This window comes from Nicotiana sylvestris, chromosome 11 (assembly GCF_000393655.2).
Source record: "Nicotiana sylvestris chromosome 11, ASM39365v2, whole genome shotgun sequence".
Taxonomy (NCBI): Eukaryota; Viridiplantae; Streptophyta; class Magnoliopsida; order Solanales; family Solanaceae; genus Nicotiana; species Nicotiana sylvestris.
This window is the reverse complement of record NC_091067.1, coordinates 161,481,897-161,500,337: the sequence shown is the minus strand read 5'-3', so window position 1 is coordinate 161,500,337 and position 18,441 is coordinate 161,481,897. Positions and strand designations below refer to the sequence as shown.

Here is an 18,441-nt window from a genome sequence, read left to right as displayed (position 1 = left end):
ATTTCTATTCTTTCTAAATTTCTCTTCTCATTGAGCTGTTTTCTTGATAAATCTTGATATAACCATCACCTTCTTCGAGCTTGAGCTCCTAGATTGACTATTCTCGTTAGTTTCTATTGCATTGCATCATTGAACAAGTATTCCATAACAAAATATTGGGCTTTTCTTCTATCCAACTAAAATGGGCCGAACAAATCAAAAAAATAATAAACAATGGTCCTTTATGTTTGAGGTACGCTTACAACTTGTTTGGATTGTTGTTATATATTGTTTCACAACGTATCATATTGTATTGTTTAATAAATACAACGTTTGAAAATATTGTATTGTTTGACGTCATTTCATGATGTCACGCACTAACAATATGAAGAATAAACTTGCAATATTACTAAGAAAAGATAGGATACAAAATAGAATTATTATATAAAAAAGTAGGATAAATGATAAAATATGATTATGTAATAATAAAGAAGGGCATGATGAGAGAAAATAGTAAGGAAACGACGCCACCACACCAAATCTGTCGTTCCATTGAGTGACACTATTTGTCGTTACGTAACGATAGATTTAACAATACGATACAATAAATTTTAAGTAACAATAAAAACAAATATTGTATTTAAAGTAACAATACGATACAATACAATATGTGCCAACCCATCCAAACAAGTTGTTAGAGTACTACCTTAGGTATGCAACAACAACAATAAAGCCAATTTAGTACTATAAGTAGGGTATGGAGAGGGTAGTGTTTACATAGATCTTACCCTACCTAATAACGGTAGAAATGTTGTTTTTGGTAGACCCTCGGCTCAAAATAAAGTAAAGAAAATAAAGGAAGAAGAAGAAGAAGAAGAAGGAGGAGGAGGAGGAGGAGGAGGTGGAGGTGGAGGAGGGGCGTAGAAGAAGAAAGAGAGTAAAAAGAAGAATTAGACTTCAATAGTAACAACAAAAAAGTAAGATAACTGAAATGAACAAAACAACATGGCATAAATAAAGCTCTAAGTGTATGTACTAAACAGTTTTTTTGGTCTCGGATTTAATAATTTTTTCATTATTTAATTTGACAAAAAATATGAAAAATAAGATTCAATCTTAAACACCAGAAAAATCTCGGAGAAAGTCCTTAGAAGGAAGAAGCTTCCAACCTGTCCTCGATCTCCTTCTCGATGGAGAAAATAGCTAAATGGTAAGAAGGAAGTCTAACTAATGTACTGATCCACGCAGGCTGCCCGGAGAATCCTACACTGCTAAGGAAGAGAGTCGAGCCATAACAGATTGATGTGGCGTAGAACGTGAACAAATGTTTTCTCATTAGACTATTTTAATCGATAGTTTATGTCGACCCTACGCTACGATTCTTCTTCTCTTATGAATTTCTAGTTATACCGAATCCTATAAAATACCAAACAAAAACTATACTAAATACCCCAAAAGCTAAAAGTATACCTCAAAAAACTACACCAAACTCTAAAAATTGGTCTAAAATAGTAGAAATTACAAAAATTGTGCCTTTAAATAGTTCTGGCTAATTTACACTCCCCTCTCCGCCCCCTCCCCCCATAGTTTTCATCAAAACTAACAAATAAAGTCTGTTAAGTATTTGATGAAGTTGGAAAACTTAAAGGATCAAAATTGCTTAGTGCATATTTAAGAGACTACTTTTAACTTACTCTCAAACACAAGGGACTATTTATATCATTTTATCTTAGTTTCTTCTTACCTCACCAATGTACATATATTACTGCACTATGTACAAACAATTACAACGCATACCTCTCTGGAATATAAATTTCATACAATATAGTAACTTATTTCTTTTCCTCAAATCTGTTCTTTCCTCATCCAACTCAATTTCGTAACGCCACTTTCTCCTAAGTTTTGACCTCACCACACTCCAAATTTCCTCCAAATTCCCAATCATTGGCACCCAAAATCCAATAAATTGACAATCTTTTCTTCAAATCTCACTACCCCAGATCAAATTTTCAATCCCAACAACCCCAAAAATCTCTCAAAAATAGCCAAAAAAATTTGCCAATTCTATATATTCGTACCATGTAAAATCCTAAATCCCATAAAGCCCGAATCTTTTCTCCAAATCTCAAAACCCCAGATAAAACTATCATTCTTAAAACCATCAAACTTGTCAAAAACAGACAAAAAATTGCCAGTTTTGCCAAGTTTTAGCTCTTTTATACCATGTGTCATGAATCAAAAATATAATCTTTGATGCCTAAAAAAACCCAATTTAGTAAAAGTTCGTCTGATTCAGATTCTCCAAGAAAAAATCTTGGTTCTTTAGTTTCTTCAGAACCAGAACCAGGACCAAGCAGTAACAAAAAATCTTCTGTTTGGTCTGGTTTTTTGGTTTCTCCTTTTTCAATCTTTGATACTGAGCCAAAAGGGTGTTTAAAAAAAGGTGACTTAAGTTCAAAGAAGTATTATAATGGTATTGGTATTAATTGGACTAGTGCTGTGAAAAGAATGATGAATAGTGGCTCAATGAGGAGGATTTTTGGGATTAATAAAACTGGGATTCCTAATGGCTCTAAAAGTGATATTTGGCTTTTAGGTGTTTGTTATAAAGTTGTTCAAGATGATGATCCATCCATTGAACCAACTCAAAGTGAAGGTTTTTCTGCTTTTGTTGATGATTTCTCATCTAGGATTCTTGTTACATATCGAAAAGGTAGTTAAAGTTTTAATCTTTTTTTTATTCTTATTTTGTTTGATCTGATTAGAATTTTGATTTGGTGTGATAGTGAATTTTGGTTATTTGGTTGAATGTAATTACAGGGTTTCCTCCTATTGGAGATTCTAAGTATACCAGTGATGTTAATTGGGGTTGCATGCTTAGGAGCAGTCAGATGCTTGTTGCTCAGGTTTATTACCTGGCAAAATTCCTTTTCTTTCTTGCTATAAGTTAGCTAAAATCTTTATAATCTTGCTTTGGCGCAATGGTAAAAGTTGCTGCCGTGTGATCATGAGGTCACGGGTTCAATTCGCGGAAACAGCCTCCTGCAAAAGCAAGGCAGCGTAGCCGTACATAAGACCCGGTGTGGTGACCCTTTCGCCGTACATAACGGGAGCTTACGCACTAGGCTCCCCTTTTCGAAGGGGAGCCTTGAAGCAACGGTAAAGTTATCTCCGTGACCTATAGGTCATGGGTTCGAGCCGTGGTATCAACCACTAAAGTTTGTGTATCACACCCGTTGAGGTGTGGCCCTTCCACGGACCTTGCGGAACGTGGGATGCTTCATGCACCGGCTGCCTTTTTTATCTTTCGTTTTTTTCTTCTTCTGAGTTTCCAATGCTTACTCTGTCTGCTGTAGTGATGTTGATGATTCCTGTATTTATAGGCTCTACTTCTTCATCGATTAGGAAGATCTTGGAGAAAATCTTTGGACAAGGTACTCGAAAGTCAAAACACTGCAGTACTTTCAGTTGTTAAAATGCTCAATTTCCAATTTAAAACCACGATATTGCACAGTCAGGTTCTCATCTCGTATCTCTTATATATAAGAAAAAAGACAAGAAAAAGATCAGATTCTCATCTCATACGTATATTGTTTTAGCTTGAGAACTTATCATGTTATCTCATCGTGCAGCCGCATGACCAAAAGTATGTTGAGATATTGCACCTTTTTGGTGATTCAGAGGAGTCAGCTTGCTCTATTCACAATCTCCTTCAAGCCGGGAAGACATATGGTCTTTCTCCTGGATCATGGGTGGGCCCATATGCAATGTGTCGCACTTGGGAAACATTAGCACGAAGCAAGAGAGAAGAAATGGGGAATGCTGACATGTCTTCTCTCATGTCTATCTATGTTGTATCTGGGGATGAAGATGGCGAAAGAGGCGGAGCACCGGTGCTCTGTGTTGAGGACATTGTCAGGCATTGTTCTGACTTGTCAAAAGGCGAAGCTGACTGGATACCTGTTCTTTTCTTAGTTCCGTTGGTTCTTGGACTTGACAAAATCAATTCAAGGTTTCCTTTCATTTCTCTTATTTTTATTTATCTGCACTGGTAGTGTTGTATGATGCAAAACTCTTGCCTATTTATTCTCTAGTATATCTCTCTGCATTACCGTCATAAATAACTTAAGAACTTGCCAAGTAAAAGAAGATTGTGGCTGAATGATTATTTGTTTGTGTCGTAAAACAAGTGGTGCTTTGTTGGGGATCTGTAAGCACTTTAGTGCTATCATTACTATTTCATTGCCAGTTTTGCTTTATTATGATGAAATTGTATGCAAAGAAATTAAGATTGTCATTCCTTATCCAATCAGTAACAGTTTGATTATTCGAAACTGTTGCAGAGTTACATGATACTTTGTGGCTATAGCGACTATTTGGCAGGCCTTATAAAGGGAAAGTGGATATGGAATTAATATGGTACAGTGCTAGAAAAGATCTTTAAAGAATCTTCCATAGAATTAAGTGTCTAAAGTATTTCATTATTTTACCGAATGAAGAGCCACTCATACCATTTAGGATTTGGATTTCATTAACCTTGGACGACGAGTTTTTAGCATTTGTTGCAAAAGACCTGTCTTGGGGGGAATCAGGCATCTTCTTTTCTAGGCCAGAAGACTTTTCTTGGGGAATCCAGCATCTTCTTTAAGAGGAGCCATGGTAGATACCTTGATTAGTAGTGTAAAAAAAAATCAGTAAGCACTAACATAAGGAACACAAATGAAAATAATAACAAAAAAAATAAATTTCTGGATCATGCTTCGTATTCTCAACAGCAAGACTAATAAAAATACCACAAATCACCCACCAGGGCCTAGCTCAAGTGGCAAAGGGTGGTGGATTTGTGTCTTAGGTCACAGGTTTAAGCCCCCACACCATGCAAAGCAAAGCCTGGTAGTTAAGTGGAGAAGGGTAGAGGGGCCGGCCCATTATCCACCAAGTTTCGAAGGCTGCGGTTGGTCCAAAGGATCGGCCCCAGACGGATTTCTCGGTCATCAAAAAAAATAAAAAAAAATAAAAATACCACAAACTCTTTTGAACACTATCTAATCACATGGCTTGATCTAACTATTATTTCAATGGAACAAGTGCGGATACAAGATGGTCACAATGGTCGCAATATCGTATGTGATTCAAGGTCTCATACTAATGTTTCCAGCCATGCGACACTTTCGGGTTGTCCTCTTCAAGTAAGAACATGAAATAGAAGGACGGCACTACCATATATAATCATTCCTTCTCTTGCGCTATAATCTAGCTGAAAGATACTTGTAATTAACAGATTAATGACAGCTTGAGAAATTCCATATTCTAAGTTACTATAAATCATGGTTGCTTCACAAAGTATAGCCAGTCCCAAGTCCGGAAAACTAAGAAGAGTTGCAATAGGTTGATGAGTCCTCTTCAGTGTATAAAGTGGAATGCGCACTAGTGACTCATAAGTTGACTCTAACTAATTTGAGATGAGGCTTAGATACTCGATTGATGTTTGATTAGCCATGATGTCTTCTTTTCCTAATGGTATATTTATGATCTTTCTTATATTATCATAGCTCAAAGATTTCCTGGTTACTGGCCTATACACTCATTTAATTGAATTTACGTTGTTAGTTGTAGAACATTCGACGTTTATGCTTATCACCATAGATAAGGTGATGAGAATTCCATTAATTAGTAGGGCATATATATTTAAAAAATTGACTTAGCGAACAAGGCGTTCAAACTTGTTTCTGTGATCCTAAACGACAATATTCATAATACTACTCAATTCAGGAAAGTATAGTTAGCAGCTAGATTTACTTGCAGAAGTAAGTTGTCATCTGGTGGTTTAAGAAGTATCATTTGCAAAATTGAACATGGAATATAGATTGGTCTTTGATGTCCGTACGCACACAAAACACGTTATGACTATCTCGTGTTTTCCTTATCTCCATGTTGATTTATGACACGTCAGGCACGGCGAGAAGGCCATATCTAACGAAAATTAAAATTGTGGACTGCATTGATATTTGACGGATGATTTACTGTTTCTACTATAAAAACCAGATCATTCTGTTTACTGAACTTCTATTATGTTCTTGTACGTTAGGTATCTTCCTTTACTGGCAGCTACATTCAGTTTTCCTCAAAGCCTTGGGATCCTAGGTGGCAGACCTGGAGCCTCGACCTACATTGTCGGCGTGCAGGATGATCAAGCCTTTTATCTTGATCCACATGAAGTTCAGCCAGTAATTGTTTCTTTCCTTTTTATCGTATTTATGCCATTTCACACATACTGATTGGAATTTCTATAATTTATTACTACTTACAATCTAGGGTTAATTGCCGATCCTTAAAATCAAACTTTCCATGTTTAAATGTTATAGATGGAAATCAGCGTCTTTCCTTGCTGGCTGACTTCAACAATCTATCAATAATTACCACCATCAAGAATGTCATAATTGTTTGGTCTTTGTTACCTTTTTTATGCTTATTAAGATTTGAAGTTTTTTTCATTTGATTCATTAGTGTGGAGAAATTTTTTGGATTTTATGTAGTACTGCGATCTGGTTTTTATAGGTCGGCTTTTGCCCCGAATCCGTCGTTTTTATATTAGGAAAGATGTCATCCAATATATTCGAAAGCAGCAGCACTCAGTATGGGATGGTATAAGAAGCACCCAAATGAAAGAAAAAAAAAATCATTTGGCTTTTAAAGTTTGATTTAAGAGCTCTTATTGTTTGCTGAAAGTTTCCTACTTAGAAAAAGCTTCTATGCGGATCTAGTAGAATATTCTCTAACAGATCCTTGCTGCTTTAGAGGACTTTCTTAGAATCTTCTACAAGCTAAAATATTAGCCTTATTGCTGGAGCGGGAGTGCTGCTATATAACAAACAATCACCAAATTACACCTTTCCGTCCTCCACGTCCTAATTTCTTGACATCATGGTTTTTTCTCAATGTTCCATTTTCTGCTGCCTCAACATTCCGCATTAACCAAGATCCATATTTGATTATCGTCATCTGAAATGCTAGTGCGGTTGATTAATCGTCATCAGCGATGGCTGTGAACAGCTCTGCTAGTCAAGTTCCCCTTTTGGAGAACCTTCTATGTAATTTCATAATTTTCGGTTTGGGACATTATTTTTGGTGGATTTCTAAAATGTTCCAGCATATTCATTTCAGCGGTTTTGATCCATCAGACTCCTCTAGTTTCACTTTCCGGCAACACCAAAAGTGCAAATCAAACAAATTATTTGGTCCCTGTATGAGCTTTTCCATTTAGTTTCTTCTTTTTTTTTTGCGGCGAGTGGGACGGGTAAGGAATCACATCTCTAATAAACGAGTATTTCTTGATTGGTCGTTCAGCTTTCCTACCTTTTTTACTTATTATAACTGTCTTTATGGTGCTTGTAATCTCATTTGTCCGGTGATTTTAATATTTGAAGTTTTATGGATTTATCTGTCTGATGAGCAGGTTGTTGATACCATAACGGATAATCTGGACTTTAATATTTCATCTTATCACTGAAAGTTTCAAAATTTGAAGTATTTTTGGTTATCTAATTTTACTGGATGTCGGATGTAATGTTCTCATTATATGTCTGATGCGCAGGTTGTTGATATTAAAACGGATAAGTTAGATATTGATACTTCATCTTATCACTGCAAGTAAGCGAATACACATTCTAGTTTCTCACCTGATATTTTCGTTTTTAGTTTTAATCACCTTATAACCTTTTGACTTCGATTGCAGTACTGTAAGGCATTTCCCTCTGGATTCAATTGATCCATCTTTGGCAATCGGATTTTATTGTAGAGATAAAAGTACGTCCGCTTGTTTCTCTAATTGTTCCAGAAATTGTTGCACTTGTTTTACCATGGCTAATATGAGTTGCTTCTTGACCCCTAACTTCTATATACTTTCTGTAGGTGATTTTGATGATTTCTGTATACGGGCATCTAAGTTGGTGGATCAATCAAACGGTGCTCCATTGTTTACGATAACTGAAACTCGTAGCCCAGCCACATCAGTTGAGTATAACGACAGGGTGACTAGTAATTCTGGGGTTCCAGAACTGGACTCCTTCGATGCTGTGGGCCCGGGTGAGTCGGATGGTAGTAGACCTGAAGATGAGTGGCAACTCCTTTGATGTAAGAACACTTTCAGGATTATAAAGTTGTAAATAATTTCGTAGGCGGTCTACTTGATTGCGCCCGTGGCCTTAATGTGTTCCATCTTGTTTGGTGCGCGATTTCGACTAAATTACTGCTGTAAGATAGACATACTTGTAGGATCCTCCTTTTGCCTTACAATTTGATGTTGTCTATAAATTATCCAAAAATGGGATGGTGTATGGTTCAATTCATTTTTTTTCTAAGTACAAATGCAGAAGATTGAATAGTTGTTCCCCTAATCTTCCATTTTGTGTTGCTATTTTTTATTTTCTGGTCTTATTATTGGGTGTTATTCTTACCTTTCTCTATCCTGGATTAGGGGCTTGCTTAATTTGGTTTACTTCACTTGGTTATTGTTGAAAATGGAAGTTGTTCATTAGTTTACATGTAAGTTAGAGGTAGGTACATAAGCAAGTCTTTCTTCTATTAGATTTTTGCTTTATATGTTTACCTTTTATTCATGGTTTCTAAATTTGAGAAATAAATCTTGGTAAAGCTTCAACCTATCAAAAAAGAAAGAAAAAATCTTGGTACCATCAAATATATATATATATATATATATATATATATATATATATATATATATATATATATATATTGTTTGCATAGGTATCAAAGGGCAATCCGGTGCACTAAGTTCCCGCTATGAGTGGGGTTCGGGGAAGGAGTAGACCACAAGGGTGTATTGGACCATAAGGGTATATCGTACGTATCCTTAACCTGCAAGAGACTATTTCCGCGATTCGAGCCCGTAACCTTCTGATCACATGTCAACAACTTTACCAGTTTGCTTTAGTATCTGATACTACTCAACGAATTTGCATTTACGCCACCAAATCTATAGAGGGATTAAAGTGCATCTCTATCGAGGGGTTTTCTTTTTTTAGAGCTTGAATCTGAGATATATCATTTTTTCTCTCAATGAACCTTGACAAATCTTTATATTATTCATATTATTATGACTACATGTATTGCTTTGAGATCGAAACTAGCCCCGGGTTGCCCTTTTTGCTCTAGGCATCTGATACTCGAAATTTACTGACTCAACTAATTTGCATTTACGCCAGCAAGTCCATAGAGGGATTAAAGTGCCTCTCTATCGAGGGGTTTTCTCTTTTCAGAGCTTGAGCCCGAGACATCTGATTTTCTTCTCAGTGAACCTTGATATATTATTCATATTATTATGAGTACATGTATTGCTTTGAGATTGAAACTAGTAGATATTTTTACAATTTGTACACTTAACAATCAATTACATCTATTTTATCATAATCAATATCTTTGCTAATTGGGATTGGATTAATGTAAACTCCAAAGCTTTCAAGTTGACCATTAAAAATTGTGCCATGAAATCCATTGAGCCAGTTTCCAACATTTATGTTGAATTCTGTATCTTCACTTCCCATATAAGTAGGTCTATTTTTTGGAAAAGGTCCATATGAGTTTTTGTTGGTCACAAATGTGATTGATTTCAATACTTTATCTGTTCCAATTACTCCATGCCTACCATTTACTCCAATCAGATATTCAGATGGATAATCTAGCTTGATCTGCAAATTTTTTGAAAAAAATTATTAAAGATAAGAAATATTGTCATGACAGATAAACGAGACTAGACGTGTTACCGTAGGGCAACCCGGTGCACTATGCTCAGGAAACGGGAAAGGGTCGGATCACAAGGGTCTATTGTATGCAGCCTTAACTTGCATTTTTGCAAGAGACTATCTCCACGGCTTGAACCCGTGACCTCCTGGTCACATGGCAACAACTTTACCAGTTATGCCAAGGCTTCCTTTCACTAGACATGTTACTGTAATAAAATAAAATTATCTTTCTTCTCTCGAGAATCGAGACAATAACAATTATACCTTAATCTCAAACAAATATGGATCTCTTATATAAATCCTCATTGATCATGTCGCTTCCTTACTGTGAGAAGTAGAATTATGTATCTTTTATGCTGAATCTCCTAATTTTTCTAGAACTTGATTCGTTAACCAAAATGAATTTGATTAATAAGTTGTGTACCTATTTAGGACTTTTTACGATCCAATCATAGATAATGAAATCATAAAATACAATAGTCTGATTTTTTTAGTGTCAATTTAAATTTAATATAGATGGCGATATGTGATTGTGGATAGTAGAGTTTTTAATAGATGTTGAAATTCACGGGAGTATTATTAACAATAATACAATATATTCTTTAAATGTACACTAAAAAATGTCTAGCTATGCCTTCGACATCATAATTGTTGTTATTTATTAATAGTGATTATCCAGTTTACAATTATATACAATCAAAACTCTTTATAACGGTTTCGTTTTTTCTAAAAAAAATTGATGTTATAGTGAAGTGATGTTATAAAAATATATATTATAACATAACATGAAAAATTAGTTTCAAAGAAAATTTAACCGTTATAGTAAAGTATTGTTATATAAGATAACTGTTATATAGAAGTCTGACCGTCTTGCTCTAACAATTCATTAATAAAATTTTTAAAAAAAAATGGAACTTACTATTTCCAGATGTTCGATAAGATCACCATGTTTGCCTGATAAAGAAAAGTTTCCATCTTTGAAATATAAAAATTGGAGATGACTAATTATTCTTCCAAAGGAAACGAAAATCATTGCAATATCACCTTGATCAACATCATCCCATTTTTCTCCTTTCAATTTACTACTTGCCACAATTTCAATTTTGAATGCCATATTATATATATGACTTTTACAATAATAATTTACTGAAGAAAAAAATATTATTGGACAAAAGAAAAGAAAAATTGGAAGAAAGAGTTTATGAATGTTTTAGGTTTACCAAGACCTTATTATATATATACTATTTTTTCTGCATCCATTTATGCCTTTCTTGAATCTGAATTTGAGATTTGGAATTTTTAGGTGTAGAATAATGTACAATTTTTATTACTTAATATTCTTTTCTTGTTGTTGAGATACATAATATTGACCCCTTATTATGCAATTACTTTTATGTTTCTAATTCAGAATAAACTACAAAGCTTCTTTTAGCATTACTCGCTCCATCCTAAAATACTTGTCACGTCTAGCTTTTCGAGATTCAAATAATATAAACTTTGATCAATATTTTAATATATATATTTTTATCATAATAATATGAGAAAAATTGCAAATTATAATACTTTTTATATAGTTTTTGAATATCTAAATTTTAATTTTATAATATTAAGTTAATCTATCTAATTTAAATATTTTTGTATTTTTCATTACAGTAGTTGTCTATACAAGATTAGAGGAGCAAAGGGCTCAAAATAGAAAAGAGAATATACAAATTAGAATTCTTGATTGATAGGAAATCAGGATCACAATAAAAACAATAAATACAAAATATTGCAATATCTTTGGTATAATAGCCGGTGATTAGCATTGCTACCTTTATTTCTTTCTTTCTCTTCCTTGTTTAAGTGATTTTTAGTAGGCGTTTGGACATAAAAATTATAATTTTTAAATTATGTTTGGATATGCATTTTACTTGAAAAAAATATCGCAATTTTGTGAGGGAAAAAACAAAAATGTTGAAAATTTTGAAAAAGTGGTTTGGGAAACTCATTCTGAAAAATTTTCAAAAACTTGAAAATTTTCATGGACAAACATATTTTTGAAAAAAAAAAATTAATTTTTTTTTATTGACAGACGGGTCCTCATTTACTTTTTGTCCCTTTTTCCAGCTTAGTTTTCCTTTTTCTATTGCCGAGGAAAGTGGGTATTTCAAATTTGAAATGTGACATTTAAAATTTGAAAAGTTCCCAAAAAAAAAAAAAAAAAAAACTTTTTTACAATATCAATACATATATACGTTATATTAACAATATAAATACACAAGGTTCTTTGAACATATGTTTTATCTTTCCCTTCCACAAACAATATTTTCTACCACTAATTAAACATAAAAAATCGTAATCATGATTAAGGTTTGTCCATTTATTGGATTAAATGGTGAAATATGGGATGATAAGGAAGATAAAGTAGTCAAGATTTTTATATCTCATGGTAGAAGAGTGAATTTCATTCAGTTTTTATACATAAAAAATGGATTCTTTGTCTTGTCCAATAAACATGGTGGTGATGGAGGCTTAAGATTTGATACAGTGAGTTATAAATTTACTACTAGTATTACTTTCTGTTCTCAGATTTTGTTTTCTTATTTCAAATTTCAAATATTTTGTGAACATGTTTTGAAAAAGAAATACACAACTTTTGAAATTTTTCCTTCATTATTATTATTATTATTATTATATTATATTTTTTATTTTTTTGCTGAGAAGAAAATTTTGTACTTTGTAACTCATGTTTTTAGGGCCTACAGATTGACGTTTGGATAATTTTAGGAAAAAATTTGGGGTATTATTACTTTTAGCATGTGTAAAAATCTATTTATATTTGGTAGTTGAAAAAGTGTATAAAATTTGTATAATTTTTGTATACAAAATATAGAATATATATATATATATATATAAAATATAGAAACATTATTTTTTTTCCCGGCTATTATTTTGACAACGGCTATACAGTGTCATTTTCCAAAAAATAAATTTCTGAGAAAAAAAACAATCTTCTAGAAGTTTTGCTTTGTTCTTGAAATAATTTTTTTTTTGGTCCAAACAGCTTAAGCAAAATAGATTCTGAAAAGGTTCGTAGAAAAATAGTGTGAAAGTGCAATGTTTTGGCTATTTTCGTAAAAAATTGGTTTAGTTTTTTGAATTTAAGTCTCTCCTAAAAAAAATTAAAGTTTTCATCTGTTTGAAAGTTTCTTAAATCCAAACGGGTAAGTTAGGGAAAAGCAAAAATCAAGATTTTTTTTTTCATGTATGTATCGCTGACCTGATTGTATAAATATTTTTATGCCGTTAATGTATAGAACTTAAACTTATGATTCTTGTCGTAAAAACTTATTGTGAAGGAATTTTTTTTTTTTTTTTTTTTTTGCAGATTAAACTTGATTATCCCTCAGAGTTTATCACTTGGATACGTGGTTACTATGTGGAATTTCATCCTACAGTAATTCAACCTGCTAATTATGTGACATCAATCACATTTGGTACAAATAAAGCTACTTATGGACCTTTTGGAACCCATGAAAGTTCTGATACTGAGTTTGATTTTCAGTTTGGAACAGATGGAGCTTTTGGTGGATTTCATGGCACAACTCATATTCATTATCTTGAAAGTATCGGTGTTTATATCAAACCAATTACTTGTTCTACAACAGTAGAGAACAGGGAAGCAAATAACAGTGATGTTTCATGAATTTATGAAATTCGAATTTAGTGAAATTTGAGTAGTAGCTCACTGATAAGGTCGTTGATTGATATCTTATCGGGGTTTTGGATTTTCACTAGATCATTATGTTTTCTTTTATCTTTCTCTTAGACGTTCCTCTACCTTAAAAGTAACTTAGATAGGAGGGCATGAATGTCAAGAATTAGGGTAGAAGGTAGTCGAACGGTTTCTCTCTCTTCTGTGATGGAGTATGGTTCTAATTTATAGCATGTTATGTGCTCCCTCTTCTCCGTATCAATGCTATTATTATTCTAGTATTTTCTTATTCATCAATTTTTGTACTAATGTTGTTTCTTATATTCTTTTATTTTCTTCTTAGTTTTTTTTTTTTCTCTTGTATTTTTCAAACCTATTTGGAAACGCTTTTTTTTTTTTTTTGTGCCAAGGTATGCGTGTGGGATCATATACTGTGTATGTAGTTATTGTGGACAAATATGTTTATGTTTTTGCACATATTTATTTAACTAGGACTAAGGGATAGCAAATATGCATTTCACTGTTTTTTGCTAAACATATCTCCAAAATGAATGAATGCTTTGATTACATTTCATGCAATTCCATATACTTAAGTATCACATCGACTTTAAATGGGGAGTTTGGGGTAAAAAGTCTAACACTGGGCTGCTCCAAACCTTTCTAAAAGTACTTTAAAAATGAAGTAAAAAAAGGAGGTAACTCTGGTAGCTTCTCTGCCTTCTCTTTGATTTTCTTCATCTTCACAGCATTTGTTGTATACTCGTCTGTCACAAAATTCACTGCAATGCAAAAGGGGAAAAAATAACTTAAGATGACCACGGCAAAAGGCTCGCTCCCCCCATAGGTTCGATCATCTTGACAATTGACATATATAAGGTTTAAAAAAAAAAATTTAAAAAAAAGCTGTAATGCAATGCTTTAAAATGTTACTCGATGCTTTTTTCTCTTTTTATTTTCCTTGCTGGGAAAGTGCAGGAAATGCCCTAATCAAGAATGATTGAAGGTCCATTAGTAATTAATTAATTGAGTCGTTAAGTAAATCGAGCTCAATCATAATCACTGCAAGACAAGCTTCACGAGTTGAGAACGAGGCTTGAAACCACTATACATATTAGAAGACTAACTCTACGATGGAATGCTTGGAAATTGAATACAGGCCACAGGGTAATTCAATGAATGTAAAAGACAATTCACTTGGATCACGAATTTGTATCCCGATCAGAGCTGTAAAACAAACTTTAAAGTTGCTTCTTGATGGGCAAAGTAAATATAATCGTCCGTAGAATCAGGAAAAGGCTTAGGACAAAAGGACTAGAAAATTCACGCAAGAATACTTACTTTACGAGTAGGGGTTACTTGCATCGATCCTTGATGGAAATTTACAAAGTATTCAACGGTGGCATGAGTGAACTACGCCATAAGTACCGCCATCTACGTGAGAGGACACTTGTTCTTGCAGCATCTTTTAGGGGTAACCAACAAAGAATCTGAATGAGCGCGTCATCATCCAACTTACTGATAGATTCACCTTCTGAATAGATTTTTTCTTCATGAACTGAAACAATAATAGATGAATCATTTAGGGGTAAACAATAAAGGATCTGAACGAGCGTTTTACCATCCAACTTATTGACAGATTCACCTTCTACATTTATCTCTTTTCCAAAAATTGAAACAGTAGTAGATGACATTGCCGTTCCCTTTGTCATCTTTGGGGATTCTGAGAAGCAACACAACAGGTGTGACTTCGGTTAACCTAAGGCAAAATCAACAATAGACTCAGACTTAGCTCAAGCAAATATGAAGCTAACAGCAAATGGAAAGAGGTTTCGATGCAAGTAGAAGGAAAGGTGTGCTAATCAAGTATCAGATTCTTTTTCTTTCTTTTTTTTTCTTTTTTGATAACCAAAAAGCCCCTGAGGGCCAATGGTGCACAATCCGAAACTCGGTGGATAATGAGCCCACCCCTCTATCCTTCACCACTTAAATACTCGACTTTAGTCTGCAGCAGGGCTCGAATCCGTAACATGCGCCTAACCCACCCATCACTAGTTGCTCTTACAACTAAACTTGTTTTTTTTCCTTCTATTTTGGTTAGGTCAATTTCAAGAATTTTATCACCATCTTGAGTTAAAGATACAAAAAGATCAGAGCAATTCAAGTTCCCATTAAACTTCAAGAAGGGAAACTACTTCTCCCTCCCAATAGTAATACAATAACAACAACAATCCGGCAAAAACCCACTACTGGGGTCTGGGGAGGGTAGTGTGTACGCAGACCTTACCCCTACCCCGAAGGAGTAAAGAGGCTGTTTCCGAAAGATCTTCGGCTCAAGAAAAAGGAGACAATATTAGTATCAGCAAAGAAATCATATGAAAAACAGGAACAACATAAAATTCAGAAGAAAGATGCAAAGCAAAAGCGATAGCTAGTAAATAGGTCATGCGCTGAAAAGTGAAATAGAAACCCTACCAGACTGGTCTCGCAATACTGGGAGTTAAATCTTCTAATATCAAGTGTATCACTTCTTCATAATAAAAAATAATTATTATTAAGTTCAAACATGTTTCATTTCTCTGCCTAAAATTTTAACTCGAAATTTAGCTCAAGTACATAGCAAAAATTGTAATGCATATAACCAGGTCACCCAAAAAATTGATTCTATACAAAATCAATTGTTTATTCTTCTTATCCATATACATTTATTAATGAATCAAAACACAAAACATTTTTTGTTCCACAAGAATCTTAATATCAATACTCCCAAAACCAAATCGAAACACTCACCAAGAAAATCCCCAAAACAGAATAAACCCAGAAAAAAAAACGTGAAACATAAAACGAAAACTTTATTCGTAGAAACAAGCAGCCAGTTTATATGTGTGTGTGTGCCTTTTCCCTTTCAATTCTCAAGAATTGGAACGCATTGAAGCACAAATAGAAAATCGAACCTGACTAGGAAATCAGCCGGCGAGATGGTGACGGGCGGTGGCACGCGGCTGCTGCGGCGGAGAGACAGAGAGCAATTTTTATCAGTGACCCAAATGTCCACTTTTGTAATTGTGTCCTCACTGCCAAAAAGGGATCTTTAAAGCATTTAACATGCCACGATACCGGTCAAAGAATAAGATTAATTACCATTTTAAATTTGTTAACAATAATGTTTATCCTAATGTATTTTTATATAGTAAATTATATGATTGGGTAAATATTTTTAATCTATTAATGCAAAAATAAGTAAGTAATTTATTATTTTTAACAAATTATTATTAATAATTGTTATATAAATATTATGTAATCTTTGTAAATAATTTGATAGTGTAGATATTTTTTCTTCATAAGTGCATAGAACTTTTAAAATCATTGAAAAATAATGAGGCATTAAATGCAAATTAAAATTTTTATATGTTTTTATTATTTAACTTGAAATAAAGATTTGAATTTGAAATATAATTTGAGTGAGTATGTCAAGTGACGTATTATGATTGAGGAGGTTATGCCAAAGATGAAGAGGGGTAGGGCGACCAGACGAGACAAGATTACGGTGGAATTTTAGCAGAACGCGGGCCGGGCAGGCTTGGAGTGGCTTACTGGTTTGTTTAATGTAATTTTTAGGATGAAGATGATGCCCGAAGAGTGGAGACGGAGTTTGATAGTCCCATTGTACAAGAACAAAGGTGATATATAAAACTGCAATAACTATATAAGTATCAAGATAATGAGTCACACCATGAAAGTTTGGGAGAGGGTGGCGAGAGGAGGGTGAGAAGGAGTGTGTTCTGGTACCTACTGGTATGTCAGGATCCAATTGGTCATGAACATCGTAAGCTGTTGCTTTTTTTTAATTTCGGAGAACCAATTCGGTTTCATACCAGGGCGGTCGACTACATAAGCCATTCATCTCGTAAGGAGATTGATGGAACAATATAGTGAGAGGAAGAAGGACTTGCATATGATGTTTATTGACTTAGAAAAAGCCTATAATAAAGTCCCTAGGCAGGTTTTATAGAGATGTTTGGAGATTAGCGGTGTCCCAGTAACGTACATTAGAGTGATTAAGGACATGTACGATAAAGCTAAGACTCGGATGAGGGTTGTGGGAGATGACTCAGACTATTTTCCTTTGGAGATAGGGTTACATCAAGGATCAACTATTAGCCCATTTTTATTTGCCCTGGCGATGGATGTGTTGACACGACACATTCAAGGAAAGGTGTCATGGTGTATGTTATTTGCAGATGATATAGTGCTGATTGATGAGACGCATTGTGGGGTTAATTTTAGGCTAGAGGTGTGGAGACAGACCTTGGAGTCTAAAGGTTTCAATTCGAGCAGGACGAACACAGAGTACTTAGAGTATAAGTTTAGTATTGGGGCTCATGAAGCAGAAGTGGACGTGAAGGTGGATACACAACTCATCCCAGAAGGATTGATAGTTTCAAATATCTTGGGTCTGTGATACAGGGTAATGGGGAGATCGACAAGGATGTCACACACTGTATTGGAGCGGGATGGATAAAATGGAGGCTTGCTTTTGGTGTTTTGTATGACAACTTTCGCACCCCATTTTCTCACGAAGGCGGGTTTCGACGTTGTGACAACTCTTTTAGATGGGAGATAGAGTGCTAAAAGAAGAAGAGTCGCCACCTAATGATTTTTAAGGTGTGTTAGGGCACCTATTATGCAGAACTCTATTTGACTAGTCAACACCACTAAAGATCGGATAAGGTCTCAAATTAACTCATAGAGAAGGTGTTAGACACTCTTCGAGGTCCACAACTGTGGTTCTTGGCCGAACCTAAGACTATGTGGATTATAATTAGGCACGATGATCAAATAAACAAAGAGAATAAAAAGGTCAATGAGTTTTATTATAACACAATGAGAAATAAATATTACAAGGATATAACTATAACGGTCTATATTAGATGACTAAATGTATAAAGAAGAGGGAAGTTCTAAGTTTTTTAACCTAAAGGATCACCCCTTGCAACATAAATAGTA

At 34.1% G+C, this 18,441-nt stretch overlaps 3 protein-coding genes and 1 long non-coding RNA gene across 5 annotated transcripts; 2 read left to right on the top strand and 2 right to left on the bottom strand.

The window, feature by feature from the left end:
- The first annotated feature begins 1,814 nt into the window (after positions 1–1,814).
- Positions 1,815–8,375, top strand: LOC104213598 (cysteine protease ATG4-like). 2 transcript variants are annotated; one of them, XM_009763129.2, is made up of 8 exons: positions 1,815–2,692; positions 2,800–2,885; positions 3,363–3,413; positions 3,612–3,991; positions 6,068–6,206; positions 7,574–7,629; positions 7,715–7,785; positions 7,891–8,375. In XM_009763129.2, the coding sequence occupies exons 1-8, from the start codon at positions 2,233–2,235 to the stop codon at positions 8,109–8,111; spliced, it is 1,464 nt and encodes a 487-aa protein (XP_009761431.1). In that variant the 5' UTR covers positions 1,815–2,232; the 3' UTR covers positions 8,112–8,375. The 2 variants fall into 2 exon arrangements, with proteins under 2 accessions (XP_009761431.1, XP_009761430.1); XM_009763128.2 differs by having other exon boundaries at positions 1,833–2,692; positions 3,363–3,497.
- A 904-nt stretch (positions 8,376–9,279) lies between these two features.
- LOC104213596 (agglutinin alpha chain-like) lies at positions 9,280–10,946 on the bottom strand. The gene is made up of 2 exons (XM_009763127.2): positions 10,660–10,946; positions 9,280–9,686 (listed from the first exon to the last, which is right to left on the bottom strand). The coding sequence occupies exons 1-2, from the start codon at positions 10,852–10,854 to the stop codon at positions 9,378–9,380; spliced, it is 504 nt and encodes a 167-aa protein (XP_009761429.1). The 5' UTR covers positions 10,855–10,946; the 3' UTR covers positions 9,280–9,377.
- A 1,086-nt stretch (positions 10,947–12,032) lies between these two features.
- Positions 12,033–13,734, top strand: LOC104213595 (inactive protein RESTRICTED TEV MOVEMENT 1-like). Its single transcript, XM_009763126.2, has 2 exons — positions 12,033–12,269; positions 13,111–13,734. Exons 1-2 carry the CDS (start codon positions 12,084–12,086, stop codon positions 13,426–13,428), a joined length of 504 nt encoding a protein of 167 aa, XP_009761428.1. The 5' UTR covers positions 12,033–12,083; the 3' UTR covers positions 13,429–13,734.
- Positions 13,735–13,976: 242 nt separating this feature from the next.
- LOC104213594 (uncharacterized) lies at positions 13,977–16,510 on the bottom strand. The gene is made up of 4 exons (XR_707682.2): positions 16,389–16,510; positions 15,080–15,193; positions 14,776–14,992; positions 13,977–14,216 (listed from the first exon to the last, which is right to left on the bottom strand). It is a non-coding gene; the product is annotated as an uncharacterized lncRNA (long non-coding RNA).
- Positions 16,511–18,441: the final 1,931 nt, after the last annotated feature.

Excerpts from the sequence above, each read along its gene's own strand:
- LOC104213598 (XM_009763128.2), top strand. The coding sequence starts at position 2,233 with ATGCCTAAAAAAACCCAATTTAGTAAAAGTTCGTCTGATTCAGATTCT. Across the intron at positions 6,207-7,573 it reads ATCCACATGAAGTTCAGCCA|GTTGTTGATATTAAAACGGA; the intron begins GTAATTGTTTCT and ends TCTGATGCGCAG. Across the intron at positions 7,630-7,714 it reads ACTTCATCTTATCACTGCAA|TACTGTAAGGCATTTCCCTC; the intron begins GTAAGCGAATAC and ends CTTCGATTGCAG.
- LOC104213596 (XM_009763127.2), bottom strand. The coding sequence starts at position 10,854 with ATGGCATTCAAAATTGAAATTGTGGCAAGTAGTAAATTGAAAGGAGAA. Across the intron at positions 9,687-10,659 it reads TTATCGAACATCTGGAAATA|ATCAAGCTAGATTATCCATC; the intron begins GTAAGTTCCATT and ends AAAAATTTGCAG.
- LOC104213595 (XM_009763126.2), top strand. The coding sequence starts at position 12,084 with ATGATTAAGGTTTGTCCATTTATTGGATTAAATGGTGAAATATGGGAT. Across the intron at positions 12,270-13,110 it reads GAGGCTTAAGATTTGATACA|ATTAAACTTGATTATCCCTC; the intron begins GTGAGTTATAAA and ends TTTTTTTTGCAG.